The following is a 21374-nucleotide window of genomic DNA, read 5'->3' on the forward strand; positions in this document are numbered from 1 at the left end:
AGAAGCTTATCCAATAGCTCAGGCTTGTTACTAGCTAAAACATTTAAATTAACCCATATTTCTTATCTATGCTTTGCCATGTGACTTGGTACCTTTTCTCAGTTTAGCATGTCCTTCTTGCTTCTCTGTCTCCTTTGACTCCTCTGACTCTGCCCTCTTCTTCCCAGAATTCTCCGAATCTGATTTTCCCACTGAAATTTATTTTGGCCAGTCAGCTTCTTTTTGTTTTTGTTTGTTTGTTCTTGTTTTTTCAAGACAGAGTTTCTCTGTGTAGCTTACTCTGTAGACCAGGTTGGCCTCAAACTCACAGAGATTCACCTGCCTCTACCTCCTGAGTGCTGGTAGGCTAGCCCTCCCACTTAATTTGATGCTTGCTATTCTGCCTTGTGGGCTAATTCATCTGGATGATAGCAATATTAACGAGGCACTGAAATTTATTGGTGGGCATATACCAATGGTTCAACTAAATGTGTCTCTTCTGATGCTCTCAAAACTAAGTAGACAGGTTGATAAGGACCTAGAGGTATTAAAACAACAGGTGTACTCCCTTGCAGAAATGATGCTGCAAAATTGGAGAGGCTTAGACTTCTCAAGTGCTAAAAACAAAAACAACAACAAAACCATGTATGGCTCTTAACCTCTGAGCCATCTCTCCAGGCTGGCAAGATTTTTTTTCTAATTACTCCTGATCAGTTAGTATAGCCCACTCCCAAGTAACCACACAGAAGCTTAATATTAATTATGAATGCTTAGTCCAAGCTGGTCTGTGGTGGCACACACCTTTAATCCCAACACTTAGGAAGCAGAGGCAGGTGGATCTCTGTGAGTTCACGGCCAGCCTGGTCTACAGAGCTACTTCCAGGATAGCCAAGGCTACACAGAGAAACCCTGTCTAGAAAAACCAAAACCCAAACCAAACCAAAAACCATGTCTGAGCAGTCTTCCCTGGTGAATACCCTATACTTCCTGGTTGCCTGGGGTTTGATACTGACTTAACCTTCCTTCCAAGAATGCAAAGCCAAGGCCTTGTATTATTGCAATAGTACTTGCAGTGAATGCTACCTGAGTTAGTTTTATTATTTAATGTGCATGGGTGTTTGATCTGCATGTGCCTGGTGCCCACAGAACCCAGAGGAGTATAATGGATTCCCCGGAACTGGGGTTATTAACAGTTGTGCCATGTGGGTTCTGGAATAGCAGCCAGTGCTCTACTCACAGGGACATTTTGCCAGTCCCACCCAAGTTAATTTTAAGTTGCCAAAATCAGCAATCAGGACAAATGGGTGAAATGAGTAATTCTTTAAAAATTGTTTTAAAAAGATTACCTTTGTATGGTATAGTATTTTGCCTGCATGTGTATATACCATGTGAATGTCTGGTGCCCATAGAAGTCAGAAGAGGTCATTAAATCTCCAATACTGGAATTATAGATGGTTGAGGCGTCACCATGTAGGTGCTGAGAACTGGACCCAGGTCCTCTGCTAGCACAGCAAGTGCTCTGACTCCAGTCCTGTGATAAACAAGTCACAGTACACACTTGTGCTTAGGGGCCGGCAGTCTTAGTATTTTATCTTAGGTCTGTCTCAGCAACTTGAACCCTGCCTGTAATTTTTTTTTTTTAAGTCAGGGTTTATGTAGACCTGGCTGTCCTAGAACTTACTATGTAGACCAGAGAGTCCTCTTTACTCATAGAGATCATCTGTCCCTGCTCCCCAAGTACTGGGACTAAAGTTGCGTACCATCATACCCAGTCCCTGTAAATGTTTAACTGTAGTACACCACAGTGGGGGCACCTCGTACCAACACAGGTACAGACCAACTTAACATTAACTCAAAAAGTAACCCCCACCCCCATGCTTTGTATTGAAGACAGGGTCTATCTACATAGACGTAAGAATTCACTATGTAGACCAGGTTGGCCTCAATCTCATGGAGATCTACTTGCCTGTCTCAGGAGTGCTGGGATTAAAGGTGTGCACCACAGAGCCTGGTACTCCTTTGTTTGTAACATGATTGAGGTAGGTTTGTTTGGAACTAATCAAAGCTGTCTCTCTAGCTATCCTGGAACTTGCTCTGTAGACCAGGCTGGTCTCAAACTCAGAGATCCACCTACCTCTGCCTCCTGAGTGCTAGGATTAAAGGTCTGCATCACCACCTCCTAGTTTAAAAAAAAAAATATTTTTAAAGTTATGTATACGTAGTAGATATGTTCACATGAATGCAGGTATCCATCCAATAGAGACCCATTAGATTCCCTGGAGCTGGAGTTACTGGTGGTTGTGAGCCACCCTTCCTGGGTGCTTGGAACTGACCTCAATTCCTTTGCAAAGTATCAAGTGTTCTCTCCAGCTCCTATAATTGAATTTTAACAAAAATGACATAATAGGTATTTATTGAAATGTATAGTTTTTCTGATCCTGGATGTTGGAAGGTATATTAGGATATTTTGTCCCATTAAAAGGCCCTAAAGTTGCTGGGCTGTGGTGGTGCACATCTTCAATCCCAGTACTCAGGAGGCAGATCTCTGTAAGCTAGAGGCCAGCCTGGTCTACAAGAGCTAGTTCCAGGACAGCTAGGGCTGTTACAGAGAAACCCTGTCTCAAACAAACAAACAAACAGGCCATAAAGTATAAGACAGACTATCCCTCCATAGCCTCAGACATCTGAATACCGGGTCCCCAGTTGATGATGCTATGCTGTTTGGGGAGGCTTAGGAAGTGTGGCTGTGTTCAAAGAAGTATGTACTGGGGCCAGACTTTGAGGTTTAAGATGTGAGTTGTTTGCTCTACCATGGTTGCTTGCTGTATGCTTCCCTGCCATGACGGTGATGGACTCATACCTATGGAACCATATACTTCTTTTATAAGTTGTCATGGTTATGTTGTCTTATCCCAGTAATACATGTCAAAAGTGCTACTTTAATCATGTCCCTATTGTCTGAAAAAGCCCAATTATCCCTGCTATGTCTCTTTCATTCTGTCATGAATTGGATTTCAGAATGCTAAAAATTAGGAATAGAATGTTAGTTTAGGAGCTAACACAAAACCATGTAATTCCAGCATTATTTCTATCTACAAATGAGACTAGAGATGGCAACTGTGACATTTTCACCTCCTCACTCTTATCACAGACAGAGCCACCCAGAGTCAGCCTCTGGAGTCATGCAGACATCTTAAAGTGCCTGTCCAGGGCTGGAACAGTTGCTAACATGATACTGAATTGTCAGTTTCTAATCCAGTTCATGAAACTCATTACATTTCTAATTATGTGTAGACAAGCAAGTTAAGATGTTGTTTCAGGTAATACACATTTATTTTCTTTGTGAAGTATCAGTCTACCTACCTACTTAGACCAGGGTGTCCTTGAACTCACAGAGATCCGCTTGATTCTGCCTCACAAACACTGGGATTAAAGATGTGTGCCACCACTCCTGGCTTGTGAAGTGTTGGTTTATATCTTAAGCCTTGGTTCTGTATTCAGAATGATGTTAAACTTCAGAGAGACTCACTACGTAGGTAGTCACTCTGCCACAGTCCATATAATTCACATGAGGATATGAGTTTGACTGGACATATGAAAACAGATGATAAACACACAGCAAAGACATTCAACCCATGTTTTCTCAACAAAGCTGAATAGCTGGACACCCCACCTCATCAATGCAAGGCTTGTTACTGGGTTATTTCAAAGCCAAGTTTGAGCCAGTTAAGTTTTCACATCACTTGTCCTAACGAATACGCTTCAACTACAGAAAACTAGATAGTAGGTTACAGCATATTGCTCATTAATTCTGCTCAAATCTTAAGACATGATTATCTTGGACATTTCTAGATCAAGATCAAGGAAGGGAGAAGTAATCATTATGAACAGAAAGCTATGAAAAGGGGCCACAGTTTCAGGAATTGTGGCCCCCCCCAACTATGGAGGAGCTCATACACAAATACACACAAGCTGTAAGTATGTGGTTACTAAGTTTAATTCAACCATTATACCCATTTCTGCCTCATAAAAATAACAAAACATTACTATCAAAATTACATTGTGATGTAAGGACAGGTTTCTTGCTGACACAGTGCTAGAAAAATGTTGGCACCAAATGCACTTAAAAAGAGTTTTAAGGCTTAATGCAAGTGATAACTGTATAACATCTGTATACCATTGGGTTTAGCTGGGTAGCAACTCCTTCCAGGAGGCAGAATGCCCATGCTCTAAGCCCAGCTTCAGAGAAAAACAGAAAGATAGGGGAGCTGTCTCAGGCCCAGTTCCCTCCCAGCTACCCAGGCCAGCAAGTGGGGCTGCAGCTTTCCTCAGTGGGCTAACCTCAGGGCCTGCGCAGTGATCAAGTCAGATTCCTTCTTGACAATCCAATTTAGAATTCACAAATCATTTTCTACTTAAGAAAGCAGTTACAACAGAGGTTTATTTCTATCATTGTGTTATTTCCTTATAAGTTAAAGACATTAGTGTCTGGGCTAAATAAAGCAAACATTTATGACATTTTCTTAAAATGGAAAAAATGCTCTGAATTTCAAATGACATCCTCATGACTAAACCACAACCCATTTCAATTGTTACAGAATCACACACATGTAGTACATGTTTCTTAGCTTCAGGATACAGGGCACCTGAAGGGGAAAAACTCTTTGGTTGACAAAGCCATGGTCAGACCCCTCAATGAACCAGGTGTAGGAAGCAGAATTTGGCAGGTGGCTCCTGCAGGCACTTAAACATCTAGGTCAATATAAGTGTGACTTCAAAAAGGTCGCTTTCCAAAATTTAATGAGGACATTTCTGGCATCTGCTATGAAGCTCTGTAGGCACTAGAAACAAAAGTAGCACCACTTAGCCCTTTACACAGACGCCCACCGGAAGGGGGAAAGAAGAAACCATGGCTGCATGCAGCCCTTGAGGGCTGACCAGGAGGGACACGTAGCAGCAGCATGACTGTGGAGCCCACTATCTCTGCTGTCAGATGACAGTTGTGACTTTATTACCAAAACACTTAATACCCAGGCCCAAGGAGCACTGTTTGTGAGCGAGGTTGAGAAGTCAGAAGCAGCTTCTTTGCTTTGGTGGACCACAGTGACGTTTCTCTAGGTGTTAGAAGCACAGCCCATGGGTATTCCTAAGAAACCTCTGTAGATTGGTAAAGAAACCAGTCCATCCCAGTATCCTTCAGCAGGTCTTCCTCCCAACTACAGGAACAAAGCAAGATGGGAAACCAAGAATTCACCCAATACCTGGACATATCAGAGCAGTGTTTTATGCCCTGCAGAGGCCCGAGACCTTATGTATAGAAGAACCATGGATAGCAAGAGCCCCCTCACGGGTGAGGAACTAAGGCCCAGATTTAAGGCTGATGAGAGAAACAAAACCCATATGCAATTCTGGCATGGCAGGAACCAAGCCAACCATAGGGGAAGACAGGCTGCTACCTAGACCTGGCCACAGTTTTAGGTGCAGGAAGGGCACAATTCAGAGGATCAGGATATAAAACGTTCCACTCAGGACAAGACTTACAATAACTGTTTGACTTTCTGTTGACTGCTACCAGAAAGAACAGTCATGTTCCAACACTATAGGGTGATGTACTGAGGGGGGGAAAAGGGGAGGAGACACTAGGGTTCAGAGGTAATCTTAGAGGTGGGAACATTTTGGTGATAAGCATTCCCTGAAAGGAGAGGCTATGTAGACTTCACTCTGTCTTAAGAGTTCCGTTTATGTGTTTCTCCTCCATACCAGTGAGGGATAGGTAGACTGGTTTTTTTTTTTTTTTTTTTTCTTCCCCTGATCAAGCCATTCTTAGATGTCCAACAGCCAGCAGATTGCTGATACAGAGTAAGATAGACCCTAGTGATCCTTTTGCTAATGGGAACTGTCTCTTCTGCCCTCCCCAGAACCTTATTGTTCTACACAGAACAACTAGAGAGGAGGCATAAGAACGCCCCATTTTATCCCCACAGATGTGTATCTTGGCAGTCTGGAAGGCACAGTCCTCTCTCTCTGCCACTCTTCCAATGGCAACAAGGCCCATGAGCAGCCAACCCCATACGCATGACAAACCCTCTCCCACCCCGACTTGTTTGGGTTAAAAGAAGCACTAACATTCAACACCCTATCTCTGAGTGTCTGGTCTGATTACAGGTAGAGCAGGAGCCTCTCAATAGAAGGAGATGCTGGATTTGCCTCCTGGTGGGTTCAGGACCTTGTTGTGGGAACGAGGTCGTGGCCCCAGTCTGGGCTCATGACTGTCAACTGTAGGTGTAGGCTCTGGTATTTTGGCATGGTCTGCTTCTTTTGAGCTTCCCTTCTCGCTCTGTTCTCCTTTGGGTGTGGAGTTTGTTGTAGCTGTGGGACAAAGTCAATATTTGTCTGTGAGAGGCAGTAACTACACTATGAAGCAAGCTACGCTAATTGAATATTGAGTAAGCTCTGAATTCTACTAGGCCCCACTTGGTCTCAAGCTCATGCAGCATTCTGGATCCCCACCATTCATACTGGCACAAATGAGCTTCTAGAACAGTGATTATCAACCTCTGGGTTGCAACTCCTTTAGGGGTTGAATGACCCTTTCACAGAGGTCACCTAAGACCATTGGAAAACACAGATATTTATGACTCCTAACAGTAGCAAAATTATAGTTATGAAGTAGCAATGGAAATAATTTTATGGTTGGAGGTCACCACAACATGTGGAATTGTATTAAAGGGTCGCATTAGGTTGAGAATCACTGTTCTAGAAGAAAAGAAAACCTGAAAGTATTACCAGAAGTAACTATGCTCATGACCCCAGCCCCCTTTAAACACTAAACCCCTTAGCCTGCCTGCCTATCTATCTAATGTGCATTGGTGTTTTGCCTGCATATATGTCTATGTGAAGGTGCAGAACAACTGTCAGAGACAGTTGTGAATGCTGGGAATTGAACCCGGGTCCTCTGAAGATGGCCAGTGAGTCATCTGAGCCATCTCTCCAGCCTCTTGGCCACTCTCTCATGATTGATTTGGTCAGCTGTCTTGGAAGACATGGAGGAATGCTACCTTTTGTTTGCCAAATATACTAGCAATTCTTCTGGCATAAAGTCTCATAGAAGGGGCAGGAAATACACTTACCGTTCAGGTCAGATTTAGAGTCTTCACCTTCACAGAGCAAAACATGATCCTACAATAAGAAAAGCCATCAGATTAACACTCATTCAGGTAGACAAGGATATCTGAGGATGGATGACTGCTTTTTTTTTTTTTTTAAATCTTGCCACCTAAGGCTTGAACCTAGGACCTCATGCTTGCCAGGAAAGCAGTCTACCACCAGGCCACATCCTCAAGTTCTCTTTTTACTTTCTGAGACAGGATCTCATAAAATTTTCTGAAGTGTAGGCTTGAACTCACTCTGTAGGCAGGCAGGTATTCAACTTCCTGAACAGCTGGGGTTATAGACTGCACTATAGGGTCTGCTTCACTGTTCATTTGTTTTGTTTTTTCAAGACAGGGTTTCTTTGTATTGCTTTGGAGCCATCCTGGAATTTGCTCTGTAGACCAGGCTGTCCTCGAACTCAGAGAGATCCATCTGCCTCTGTCCTCCCAAGGGCTGGGACTAAAGACATACGCCCAGCTTATTTGATTTTTTGGAGACAGGGTTTCTCTGTGTAGCCCTGCCTCTCCTGGAACTTTCTAGCCTCAAACTCAGAGATTCACCAGCTTCTGACTTCAGAGTCCTGGGATTAAAGTGACCCCCCCCCCCAGGCTAAGTCTGCTTTACTTTTAAACTTTAAGATCTTTGCAGTGGGTGGAGAGATGGCTCTGTGGTTAAGATCTCTTGCTGTTCTTCCATATTACCTGAGATCAGTTCTTAGTTGTCTGTAACTCCTGCTCCAGTGGAATATGATACCTCTGAGAGTACCTGCTCTCATGTGCAGACACCCACATGTAACTAAAAATAATACAATTTCACAATAAACTAGTAGGCTAGATTGCTGCTCAATGGTTAGTGCAAGAGCCTCTTTGGGTTTGATCTCTAGCAATGCAAAACATTTGTGAGTGAGCCCATGTAACCTGCTGAACTGCAACAGTGGTGCTAGCTCACTGCCATCCACGTCTCAACAAAGCACTCTAAACCTTCCGGATTATACCAAAATAAATCCTAGTTATTTTTTCGTAAGTACCTCAAGATGTGGCTTTTGAAAAAGTAACTACACCAGGCTCCAAATTGTAAAGATTGCTCATAAACAACCAACCAACCAACCAACCAACCAACCAACCGGTTGATTGCTGGGCAGTAGTAGCCCATGCCTTTAATCCTAGCACTCTGGAGGCAAAGGCAGACAGATCTTTTAGTTTGAGGCCAGCATGGTCTATTGGAGAGTGTTCCAGGACAGCCAGGGCTGTTACACAGAGAAACCTTGTCTCAAAACAAAACAAAACAAAACGTGTGTTCCATCATGCTGATAAGAGAGCACTGAATTTAAAAAACAAACAAACTAAACCCAAAAGAAACCCTTCCATTTTGAGACTACTTAGGCTTGACTTTTGGGAGATGCTGACCTGAGGTGGTCTATGATGGACTTTTATTAGGAAGCTGTAACTATTGGTTGGTTCTTATTTTACTCTGTTAGTAGCTATTGACTATCATCTAAGCCTACCCCTTCAGGACCAGGTTTACAAAGTGCTGGTATTTTACTACTCTATGATTATACATTGTTTACAAGTTGGAATACAGCCCCCTGCCTTGTGATCTTACTATGCTCCTCAGGCTAGCCTCCAAGTCACAATTCTGTTGCATCACCCTCCCAAATAGCTTCCATTAACAGGTGCACCCACTGTATTCAACTTTAAAGTACATTTATTATTTACTGAGGGTTGGGGAGGGGCCTGCTATGATATGTATGTTGAGGCCAGAGGACAACTTTTCAGAGGCTGTTCCCTCCTCCTACCTAGTGGGTCCAAGGGATCAAACTCAGGCCTTCAGACTTGGGCAAGAAGTAGCTTCACCCACTGACCCATCTTGCTGGTATCTTACAGTACTTTTGTAAAGGGGACTTTTCTTTTTATTTTTTTAAAGATTTTACTTATCTATCTATCTATCTATCTATCTATCTATCTATCTATCTATTAATTATGTATACAACATTCTGCTTCCATGTATATCTGCACACCAGAAGAGGGCACCATATCACATTACAGATGGTTGTGAGCCACCATGTGGTTGCTGGGAATTGAACTAAGGACCTCTGGAAGAGCAGTCGGCACTCTTAACCTCTGAGCCATATCTCTCCAGCCCAAGGGGACTTTTCTTTAACAGCTAATATCACTACACTTCATACAGGAAACTCTGCTAAACAAGGTTGTTTTTTGGTTTTGTTTTGGTTGGGGGAGGGGCACATGTTTTTGAGACAGTCTAAGTGTCCTTGGCTATCCTGGAACTAAGGGGCCTGGAATTCACAGAGATCCACCTGCCCCTGACTCCTGAGATTAAAGGCATGTGCTACCACGCCCTGATTTTTTTTTGTTGTTTGTTTGAGACAGGGTTTCTCTGTGTAGCTTTGGAGCCTATCCTGCCACTCGCTCTGGAGACCAGGCTGGCCTCGAACTCACAGAGATCTACCTGCCTCTGCCTCCCGAGTGCTGGGACTAAAGGTGTGCGCCACCAACGCCCAGCAAGGCATGTGCTACCACGCCCTGTTCTGTTAAACATTTATTTATTTATTTGCAACCTCTAAAGGTCTAAAATTAGATTATTTTCAAACAACAAACTCAAAATAGTTGGCGAGTTTTAATCCATTGCAATTACTGTCCTTGTTGATGACCCAATGGTTTCTCTGTGGAACATGCCTCTTCTTTCCGTTGGTTCTTATTATCTGTGATACTTTCTTGGCTCTCTGGTATTATAAGACATTTCAGGCTTCTTGTATATCCTGATTTCATCCTGAAACTGGCCCTATCTCTAATGAGCTTGTGATAAACAATGCTCCTGAGCCAAAGGACCCTAATGTTTAGCAAGTATTTTTTGATTCCTCTTGTTCTATGGAAAAGGAATGAGTTGGTAGAGCACATGTTCCTAAGGCACACACAAAGCCTTAGGTTTAATTCCCAGCACTGAATAGTAGCTGCATTGCTACACTTAATTTACACTCACAGCTAATTCAGGCCCTTCCTCAGTGGAGAAGTGCTACTCCATAGAGCAGCTCTGATCTAGTGCAAGTGCAGTAGAGTTCCCACAAACACAAAGATTTTTCTCTCTGAAACCAATACAACTAGTATCCACTGGATGGTCTTCAACACTTCAAGCAGGAAACATGGGTGATCTGACCAGGCCAGCCAAGATTTCTGCACTCCCATTTGTTGCTGTTTTGTTTTGTTTTTTTGAGACAGGGTTTCTCTGTGTAGCCCTGGCTGTTCAGGAGCTCACTCTGTAGACCAGGCTGCCTCGATCTCACAGAGTTCTGTGCCACCACCGTCTGGCTCCATTTGTTGTTCTTTTCTTGTTTAAGTCTCTAAATCTCTACTTTAATACTGCAATGAGCAGTATTAAATCCAATGATTTCCCATACATAACTCCAGAAATGGCTAAGAATTTCCTGCTGGTGGCACATACCTTTAATCCCAGAACTCGGGAGGCAGGGGCAGGCAGATTTCTGTGTGTTCAAGAGTAGCCTGGTATACAAGAGGACAGCCTCCAAAGTTACGCAGAGAAACTGTCTTGAAAACAAAAACAAGAACAACAAAAAGAATTTCCTGTTTTAAAAAGCTGTACCTTGGTGGGGTCAGGGGGAAAAAAAAAACTATACCTTATTACTCTTTTTTTTTTCTTTTTGAGTATTTCTAGACAGGGTTTCTCCGTGGCTTTGAAGACTGTCCTAGAACTAGCTCTTGTAGACCATGCTGGTTTTTTAAAGTAATTTTATTTTTATTTCCACTGGTGTTTTGCCTGCATTTATGTCTGTGTGAGGGTGTTAGATCTTGGAGTTACAGACAGGTGTGAGCTGCCATGTGTGTTGCAACAGTAGTCAGTGCTCTTAACCACTGAACCATCTCTCCAAACAAAACAAATATGGCAAGGTCTTACCATATATCGATATTTGTCTTGAGATCTGGATCTTCTGTTTTAAGCATCTAATACTGAAATTACAGGTGTGAAATGTTGGTATAGAACCTTTCTCTCCCTTCCTACCTACTTTGTTTTTCTGGGGGGGTGGGGGTGGGTTTCGAGACACAGTTTCTCTGTGGCCTTGGAGGCTGTCATGGAACTAGCTCTTGTAGACCAGGCTGGTCTCGAACTCAGAGATCTGCCTGGCTCTTTCTTAAAGGCCTGAGCCACCACCACCCAGCCTTCTCTCTTTGTTTTTTTAATTTGAGATAATGTCTCAAGTTACCCAGGCTGGTATCAAGACACTGTAGCAGATGACTCTCAACTCCTGGTCCTCCTGTCTCTACCTCTAACGAGCTAGACCTGTGTCACTACATCTGGCTAGACCCTATCTTTTGGCTACTAAAAAGATGGAGAAAAACTGAAGGTGGATGGAGACATATATATTATACTTGCTCAGCATACACAAAGATCCTAGCACTGAATAAAAACTGGTGGGTTCATGGGCCGGGCAGTCGTGGCAGTGCACATCTTTAATCCCAGCACTCCAGAAGCAGAGGCAGGTGGATCTCTGTGAGTTTGAGGCCAGTCTAGTCTATAGGGTGAGTTACAAGACAGTTAAGGATACAGAGAGAAACTATGTCTCAGAACAAAACAAAACACCATAAAAAAAAAAAAAAAAAAAAAAAAAAAAAAACTGGTGTGGAAAAAAAATATCTATAAATCTCAGTACTTGGACTGTTAAAACAGGAGGATTGCTTCAAATTTAAGGCTGTCCTGGGCTATGTAGAGAGATCGAGGCCAGTCTAGGGTACAGTATGGGACCTGGTCTCCAATTAAAGGGAGGTGAGGGGATGGACAGATGGCTCAGCAATTAAGAGCACGAGTAGCATCCTGCAGAGGATTTGTGTTCAATTAACATCACACACAAACATTCATAACTTTCAGAACCAGGGCACCTCCTGCCCTCTGACCTCATCAGACACCAGGCACACACATGGCGTACAAACATGCATACATGGAAATAGTCATACATATAAAATTTAAAAATCTAAGAAAAATTTAAATAAAAATACTAAATAACATAAATATACTGATAATAATTATAATAATAATATAGTCCTGGGCTTCATTACCAGTAATCTCTGGGACAGAAGGCAGCTAAGGCTGGCTTTGGCCAAGCCTCTGCCTCAGCCCAGAGAGTTCATAAATCTAATCATATGTTCAAAGGTCAAGTCCAAAGCCACATTGTTCTGATATTCTTTTCCCAGCAGCTCCTGAGCTGGAGTACAGGCAAAGATCATGTTCTTTTATTACAAGGGTACTTTCACTGGATCTGAGGCCTGTGATCCTGTTTGCCTAGCACCATAAATCCTCAAAGACAAGTAACACAAGCTCAGCCTTGTGTGGAGGAAAGCCCATCAAGAGCCACCTTGGGCAGGGGAGGTAGCTCTCAGGTAGAGCATTTGTCTAGAATGTACTAAGTCCCACGTTTAATCTCCAGTACCATAGAAAGAACAGACCCATCATCTTTCCTGTCAAAGATCAACGAGGGTCAAACCCTTATGCTTTGTGCTCAGTCACCAGACTTCATGTACACAAAGCAGGGTAGCACAGATAGGCAGCTGCTGTGTAGAAAGGCGAGCAGAACTGCTTCCCCCAGGGATTTAGTTATGAGGTTGAAACATGTTTTCTGGTGACTCCAAATCTAATGATGAATGACCATACCTGGAAAACCAACATTGTCTATATGTCTCTTTCTAACTGTGTCACAGCTGCCTTGGAACTTTTATAAGGAATTAAGTTGGCACAACTTTTATTTTTCCATATGTTGTCCATACCTTGGGCTTGTTTGGGTGTGCCAGGGGTGCAGTGGCAGTGACTGGGGACCCAAATATGTCACTAGTCTTCCCACCAGGTGGGTTTAGACGTTGTCGAGTCTGCACAGGAGTCGATTCATCAAAGATACCACTTCCTTTGCCTCCTGCAGAAACAATCACAGAGTAATGAACATTGGAACACCCACCTGATCCTACTCCACTGTTACCTGGAGAGACAACCTTTTATTAAAGACTTACCGTCTTCCTAAGTTCCAGGGAAATAGGGTAGGATAATAACTTCAATCCCTGAAGCCTCACATCCTAGCTAATCCTTAACCTGGTCTGTTGCAGCTTTCATGTATACAACCAAGCTGCCCTGGGCTGGACTCTAAAAGGGAGAAGGAATAAAATATAACCTCTCCCCAGAAATCCTTTAATGCTGAACAATGTAAGTTTTCCAGTGGAAAGTCTCCTTTGTTAATCAGAAAGAGTTCTTTTTTTGTTTGTTTTCCAAGATAGGGTTTCTCTGTGTAACAGCCCTAGCTGTCCTGGAACTTGCTCTGTAGGCTGGTGTCAATCTCACAAAAATTCACCTTCCTTTGCCTCACAAGTGCTAGGATTAAAGATGTGTACCACCACTGCCTGGCCTCAGGAAGTTCTTAAACAGATTGAAAGTAAATAACTAAATGTTTAGTTCACTACTATTCATGGTGAACCTATAATCTGAAAAATAAGTTAGTCATTGACCTTCTTCTGGCTAGAATTTGTAGTGAGACTAGACATCAACAAGTTAAGAGACATGCTCCTTGCTGCCCACCGAGTTTATGAAGCTGTTATAGAAATGTGCATCTCAAGCAGATCATATAGCCCAAGGCCTGGACATTATAGAAGGATGCCTAGGTTAGGGGAAAAGGTACAAAACACCAATTGATGTCTTCACTCAGTAGATACCAAGCACCCACCTTTCCCACAGCATTACACCAAAGTACACCAACTAAAGCTATAATCTACAACAGAAAAAATACCCCCATAGACTACCCATATTGTTCTAAGTTACCCAGCCTTTCTATGCCTCTAATTCCTCAACTGTACAATGAGGACAACGTATGGACCAATCTCTTAGGTTGTGTGAGGATTCTGTAAGTTGCTGGTGTTCCCAGGACAAATGCTTGAGGCAATGTCCATAGTGCAAATAACCAATACATGCTAATTATGCTTCCCATATGATATGGAGCACTGTCTTCCAGGTATAACATAGACATTACCATAACCCAAATAGCTGTGATTACCTGCATGAGACCCTCAACAAGAGAGACGTTGACTAGTGCCCTCATAGGAGGTGATGGGTGGGTCATTAGACCCTCACTTGAAATTCCAGCCACTCCCTCTATATATCATTTGATATAGTATCCAGCTATATGTAATCATGATCCAGATACATAGGGTGTCAGGAAATGTTAGAATACACACGACATGGAAGTTAACTCAAGGGGGCATTAATCTATGCAACTTTCAGGAGGCCACTATCCATGTTGACACAGGACTTTTTTGTGATGGAGGTATTTGAGTCACCCATACTCCTTCCAGGTAACCCTTCATTGATGCTCCTATAAAACATGCCAGTAAACTTGGTTTACCAAGCTGGACTTGGATGGACTGTTTATTTGGTCTGTTGCTGATGGGCTATCTAGGGTGACCAGAAGTCTGTTTATATCTCCCCAGGAAAAGTCAAACAATACCATATAACTAAAGAAGTGGGCTGGAGAGATGGCTCAGAGGTTAAGAGCACTGGCAGCTCTTCCAGAGGTTCTGAGTTCTATTCCCAGCAGCCACATGGTGGCTCACAGCCATGTATAATGAGATCTGGCATGCAGGCATACATGTAGACAGAGCACTGTATACATAGTAAATAAATCTTAAACAAATAAAAAACCAAAGAAGCAATCCATGGAAATTTATGAGGGTGGGGTTTCAACACAGGGTTTCTCTGTGTAGCCCTGACTGTCTTAGAACTGATCCGTACAATTTGCATAAAATTTCAGAATATTAGGGGCGCTGATTCCCAGAAACCCATCACCCAGTACCCTTGGCAACTTCAGCAGGTCATGTGCTATGTAGATGGAACACAAAAGACACTCTAGGCACCTTCAAGAGAGAAAGAGACAGTCAGGGAAAGCCCTTCTTTCCCTTAAAAGAAACTGTTCATGAGGGATAAGGTGCTATGCAAGGTGTCTGGAAGAACCCATGTAAAAAGAAAAGTGAGGCACACAGAGACAAGCAGGAAGGTTCTGAGTTCACAGTCTGGGCACACAGATTCTGTCTTCCAATAACAACAAAAAGCAAGCAAACAAACAAACCCAGAACAAGTTGGGCAGTGTATGTCTTTAATCACAGCACTGGGGAGGCAGAGGCAGGCAGAACTCTGAGTTTGAGGCCAGCCTGGTCTATGTAGTAAGACCTTGTCTTAATTAGTGGTTTTGTGGGAAGACCCAATCCATTGTAGGCGGAGTCATCCCTGGACTGTTGCTCATGGGTTCTATAAGAAAGTAGGCTGAGCAAGCCAATAAGCTAAGTGACATTTCTCCCTGGCCTTTAAATCAGCTCCTGCCTCCAGGTTCCTGCTGTTTGTGTTTCTGTTCTGACTTCTTTAAATGATGAACAGTAACGTGGAAATATAAGCCAAATAAACCCTTTCCTTCCCAACATGCTATGGTCATGGTGTTTTATCACAGCAATGATAAATAACCCTAACACAATATCTTAGAAAGAAAAAAAGCCAAGGGATCTAAGAAGTACAAAGACCACACCTGGAGGATTTGTCCTCTTGGGTATGTTTTTAGGTTCTTCAGTTGGTCCAAAAATATTAGATGCCATCCTATTAGGCTTGCTTGAAGGAATACCTTCTTCTGGAGTTCCAAAAAGATTGCTTGATTCTCCTCCTGGGGGCTTCATGGCTCTATAAACAGAGTAAACACAGTCAATGATAGTCGACTAACAGGCTCCCAGGACTCATTAAGAGGTCTCTTTCCTATGGGCCAGCCCAATTCCAGGCAGGCAAATGTCTGAGTTTGAGGCTAGCGTAGCCTACGTTGTAAGACCTTGTCTTAGAAAAACAAAACAAAACAAAACAAACCCAGAACTATTTTATATCATCTTGACACAAGCTGTCTTCTGAAGTGAGGGAACCCCAATTAAGAAAATGCCTCTTAAGAGTGAGCTATAGGCAAGCCTATAGGACATTTTATTAAGTAGTGATTGATGTGGGAGGGCTCAGGGCACTGTGGGTGGAGCCATCCCTGGGCTCGTGGTTCATGACTGTAAATCCCAGCATTTGGGAGATTGAGGCAGGACTTAAGAGTTCAAGGCCAAGATGGGTTACACAGAAACACACATATACAGGTATAGGGGTAAGACAGACCACATATGGAACTTTACATTTTTTAAGAGTCATAATTTACAGTAATGAGGATCAGAAATTAGTTTTACTACCCCGCTAATATCATTCTAGATTCTGAACAGGATAAAAGACAATTTAAGAGGTATTATTTTGTTCTCTTCTCCATGCAGTCTTCAACTTTGCTATGTCAGTTTACATGTAACCTTTCTGCTTAGTAGCCATGGAAGCCAGGGGTTCTCCTGCCAGAACTTATAGGTGCTAATCTGGGGTCAGGCCCAACCTGGGAGGATAGAGTAAAGGAGTTCTTCCCCTTGTTTCCCAGAGACCTTTAGGAAGGCATTAGGATACAGCCAATGCCCTAGATCCTTTGCTGGGTTTTGATCCAGACCCCTTCTTATGTGTCTTGTAAAAAGCTCTTTTATCTTAGGTTCATCATCTCTGAAGATAATTTTCCTGATTTAAAGACTCACTATATTGGGATGTCTGGTATAACCAGTGAACTGCCTAGACTAGGAAGAAAAACCACCATACTGGCAGCATTGTCTACTTTAGATCAGGGCATATGGATGAGCATTCCCTTCTAAACTCTGATATTCCAGAAGCACAGCTTTTAATTAAACACTCACAAAATGTGGTTTTCATGTGCCAGTCACAAACAGCCACACCCACCTTAAGTTCCAACCTTTGGGAAACTTCATCAGGCACAACTGGGAAGTTAAAAAGTGAATAGTTTTTACTGAAGCCACTGAAGACTTATGGAATTACTGTTAGGATAAATTTTGAGGGGAACCTTGGCAGATTCCATGGCAATTGAGAGTGACCAAGGCAGGGGGACAAACATGCTAGGCAGACAGAGCTTAGTGAGAAGTTTTATTAGAAAGGGCAAACAGGGGAAGGAACAAGAAACGACGTAAAGAGACACAGAGACATAGGACAGAAGAGAAGAGGGAGACAAGAAAAATCCTGTCTGCCCACCCCAGGGGAACAGCAGGAAAGAGAGAGGAAAAGAGCCAGCCTGGCATAAGTGGGCAGAGGTCTTTCTTTTAAAGGGGTCCTTTGCACCTGGGCTGACCAAGGTACTGCCTGAGTGCATTCTGCCAGTTGGCAGAGGCAGGCCAGCATAATGCCTGAATCCTTACAATTACCTCAAAGCTCTGCCCTGATGTCCAGAGCACAGGTATACAGCTGCAATATGGTAAAAGAATTTGTATGCATATTTCAGATACCTGGTTAGACTTGTGTGTGTATTTTGTTTTGTTTTTTTTGTTTTTGTTTTTTGAGACAGGGTTTCTCCGTGTAACAGCACTGGCTATCCTGGAACTCAGAGATCCACCTGCTTCTGCCCCCTGAGTGCTGGGACCCAAGGCATGAACCACCACTACCCGACCCCTGGTCAGACTTTTAAACTGCCTTAGTTAGGCATGGCAGCTAATACCTGTGATCCCAGCACTTGGTAGAAGATCAGTATTCAAGTTATCCATAGCCAGGCATAGTGGGGCATGCCCTCAATCCCAGCATTCAGGAGGCTTAGGCAGGTGGATAGACTTCTCTGACACAGTGAGTTCCAGGGCAGCCAGGTCTACATAAAGAGACCCTGTCTTAAAACCCAAACCAAAAAGGGTAATTCTCCATTATATAGTGAATGCAAAGCCAACCAAGGCTACTCAAGACCACCTACCTCAAAAATAAAAACAACACGTGCATTTTGAAGAGAGGCCACTTGAGAGTGAATTTTAAATAAGTGAATGGCCCATATTCTTCCTCATTTATTTTTTGTTTTGTTTTTGAGACAGGTTATCTATGCAATTGTGGCTGTCCTGGAACTCTTACGTAGAACAGACTGGCCTAACGCACAGATTTCCTTTTGTCCCCGCCTCTCACTACTGAGATTATAGGTGTGCACCACACCTGGTCCCACCTTCTTTCACTAGGCCTAAGTGCTGAGAATGTATGACCTCACACATAAAAAAAAAAAAAAAACACACAACAACTTAAAAGTCAAAGAATGATTGACACATAAAAGGCAAGAGTAGGGGTTAGGACTGGCTGAAAAGCTATGCAAATACCAGCTACTCAAGGGTTAGTTAACAAAAGCAACAACAAAAGTATCTAAAATGTGTTTCATCCAAAGAGGTAAAAAGGCGTTGGCCTATTGCAGTGTAATGTAACTGGAGTTCTCAGATTGCCGGCTGTAAGGCAGGGAAGTATAAAATGAGGCCCCCAAGTGCCCTACAGAGGTTTAACAAAATGTGCCAGTCATGCTTCAACAGAAAATGAAGGCTGGACACCCAGTACCGCAGATGCCAGGCCACTGTCTTCTTAGGAGGGAAGGGGAACCCTGCCCCATCCATCAACAGCATTTCTTGAAGTGCTTTAGGAAGGGATAGAAAAGCTCATTTGAAAAGGAAATTAAAAAAAAAGTTTAACCAAAAGCCAGGTCCATTAGAAAACACTTAACAAGTTAAGACTACCTGACATCAGTGCCCATTGAAAAACTACACAGTTCTGACCATCCTTAGGTTTTTCTTGGATTGTCAAGGTTTTTTGTTTTCTTTTGTTTCTTTCCTAGATAGGATTCCTGCCCTTCCTGTCCTCGAACTCATGAAATCTGCCTGCCTCTGCCTCCAGAGTGCTGAGATTAAAGGTGAGTGCCACCATCTCCCTACAGATTGTCAGGTTTTTGGGTCTATGGTGGTTAGCTCTTTGAAAAAGGGACCTGTAATCATTAGAACTGAACTAATTTAGTATAAAGTTGCATGTGAGCCTGAGTTAAAATTCCTACTTCATTTTCTTATTGGGGGTTGGAAAGAGTTGAGCCAGGATCTTAACAGCGCTGGCCTCAAATTCACTATAAAGCCAATGACAAACTTTGAACTCTGAGTCCTCTGCCTCCACATCCCAACTGCTAATCATTTCCATTTACTTGAAGACAGCTGTTTTCCCAGCCACTAACATCTGTTGGGTGTTTGACTTTGCCAGGCCCTGGCTCTATACTCTCACCTTCCCAGTCTCTCTGTGGCTATTCTGTACCCAATTCCAGACACAAAGGATGGAGTGACCAAGTGTCTGGCTGGATCTCAAGATTTAACAGCATAGCCAAGATCTGCATCAGTGGTTTGTGTCCCATGTGCATGATGCAAAAGAAGCACTGTGCTCCTGGAACCTCAAAGCCACCTTGGGAGGATATGAGACCAGACTGAGTCCATGGTGGGACTACAGGAGACAAATGACAATTATTGAAATTAATGCTAATATGCATATAGAAATTAAGGATTTAGTACTGCTTTGTCTACTTGTCTGAATTGTAGTTTGAAAGCAAGCAAAGTGGTGCCATACAAAGTTCTGGCAAAGATAAAGGGCATTTGGGTTGGGGCAGTGTCCATTTCCATCCCAAAGACAATGGGGCAAGCACAAGTTGCACAGCCTACAGCAGCAATGCAAATCTTAAGGCTGCCCCAGCAGGGTCTCACAAATGGGACTGAGTTCAATAGGCCTTTCAATAAATAGGGCCCATAACAATGGCACAGTGTGGCCTTCTGGAAGCTGCTAGCAGCCATTATCACAAAAACACCAACGGGAGTGTTAGGAGCTAGGGGAAGATTAGCCAGCTCAGATTTTAGGGCCAAATTCACAATGTGGAGGTACATTCTAATTGCTTTTCCCTTTAGTTTACCCCCTAAATGTTTCAATAGAAATATTCAAAGTATACAAGAGAATGTAAGAGATACAGGCTAAGATGAAAAGCTACACAGTGCAAGTGGACTATGGCACGAGAAAACACCTGGAAAGTGTCAATGCCCCTGAACCTCCCTGCAACAGTGAACTTGAGAAAAACTTAGGAAGTGATCAGGTCTGGGATAAAGCCCTGGGAAACAGATGTGGGGCACACTCCTCACGATTTTCCATTTTATGGATGAATGACAGCAATACCATAATGCTTTTACAGTTCAAAAGTCCCCAGCACAAGAAAAATCTTCAGCAGAGACAAAAGACAGGGTTAGAAGAAAGAATCCTGCAATGGAGACCTTACAGTGGCTGCAGGCAAAAATCAAGGTAAATCTTTGAAGCAGTCAGTCTGAGTAGGCGCTATCTTCCCTCCTCCTGGGTAAAACGCCATCCACAGCCCGGTTACTAGCGAACATGGCCCAGACAGATTGAGGCTTCCAATTATACTTCCTCATCCAATTAAAGCAGCTTCCCTTGCCCCCACACTCCAATATCAAATGGGGAATTCTCCCTTTTCCTAAAATCCTCTCCATGGACGCCTACTTCACAACTAACTTCAGGAGCTCGGGAAGTCATTAGAACACCAGTTTCGTTTTATCACTCAAAGCAGATCAGACAGAAAGTCCAGATGAAACTGTGTTGGGAAAGGACCGGCCAGGGAGGCCCAGTAGGTGCACACGATGAACACCTAGTCGTGAGTTGGGTCATTTTGCTGCCGCAACTCAGCCACAATCAAAGCTCGTCGTAACCAACCAAAGAAGGCTGGACGCGGGAAGGACTTAGGAGCCGGCAAAAGGAGCTCGGCAGCGCCCGGCTAGCGACGAGCATAGACAAGCTCTTCAGGAGAGACACGTGTCTTCGTCCCGCCGCCCGGCGTCCACTCCGCGCGCGCTCCCCAGCCTTTCTGAGGCCCGGCTTCAGCCAACCCGAGAGAGCGCGCTCAGCACCCTCAGAGGAGCCACGAGTCACACCCACCGCATGAGTAGGGCCTCCCGCCCGCCACGTGGCTGCAGTTACGCGTCCACCCGGGCCCCAGCACCCGCCCGCGCACCTGGAGCCGGACCCGCCAGCCTGGCCGTCCGCGCCCTGGAACATGTCCGCCGCCGCCCCGCGCTTCCCCAGCCGCCGCGCGGCGGTTCCCGCTTGGTCCCGCGCAGGTACCCTGACCCGCCCAAGCCCGTTGGACGCCTCCCACGCCAATCACACTTCTGCAGCCTATCGTGGAAGCCTGCCCCACTCCCTCCCCCCGCCCCCAACGAGAGGAAGGCTTGGACAGAACCTCATCGCGCTTACAGTCGATTGGCCGCAGCAGCCGCCTCTCACGTTTTCAGGCGTGGGCATTGGTTCACCGC

General features: G+C 43.8%; 1 protein-coding gene across 2 annotated transcripts; it reads right to left on the minus strand.

Moving 5' to 3' along the window:
* Positions 1-3958: 3958 nt before the first annotated feature.
* Jpt2 (Jupiter microtubule associated homolog 2) lies at positions 3959-21222 on the minus strand. Of its 2 annotated transcripts, none has more exons than XM_027425014.2 (5): positions 21074-21222; positions 15707-15855; positions 12921-13063; positions 7110-7158; positions 3959-6348 (listed from the first exon to the last, which is right to left on the minus strand). In XM_027425014.2, the coding sequence occupies exons 1-5, from the start codon at positions 21115-21117 to the stop codon at positions 6161-6163; spliced, it is 573 nt and encodes a 190-aa protein (XP_027280815.1). In that variant the 5' UTR covers positions 21118-21222; the 3' UTR covers positions 3959-6160. The 2 variants fall into 2 exon arrangements, with proteins under 2 accessions (XP_027280815.1, XP_027280816.1); XM_027425015.1 differs by lacking the exon at positions 21074-21222 and adding an exon at positions 20998-21017.
* Between the last annotated feature and the right edge of the window lie 152 nt (positions 21223-21374).

Source organism: Cricetulus griseus, chromosome 7, assembly GCF_003668045.3.
Source record: "Cricetulus griseus strain 17A/GY chromosome 7, alternate assembly CriGri-PICRH-1.0, whole genome shotgun sequence".
NCBI classification, from domain to species: Eukaryota; Metazoa; Chordata; class Mammalia; order Rodentia; family Cricetidae; genus Cricetulus; species Cricetulus griseus.

Excerpts from the sequence above, each read along its gene's own strand:
- Jpt2 (XM_027425014.2), bottom strand. The coding sequence starts at position 21,117 with ATGTTCCAGGGCGCGGACGGCCAGGCTGGCGGGTCCGGCTCCAG. Across the intron at positions 15,856-21,073 it reads GCTGGCGGGTCCGGCTCCAG|AGCCATGAAGCCCCCAGGAG; the intron begins GTGCGCGGGCGG and ends CTCTGTTTATAG. Across the intron at positions 13,064-15,706 it reads CAAGAGGACAAATCCTCCAG|GAGGCAAAGGAAGTGGTATC; the intron begins GTGTGGTCTTTG and ends TTGTTTCTGCAG.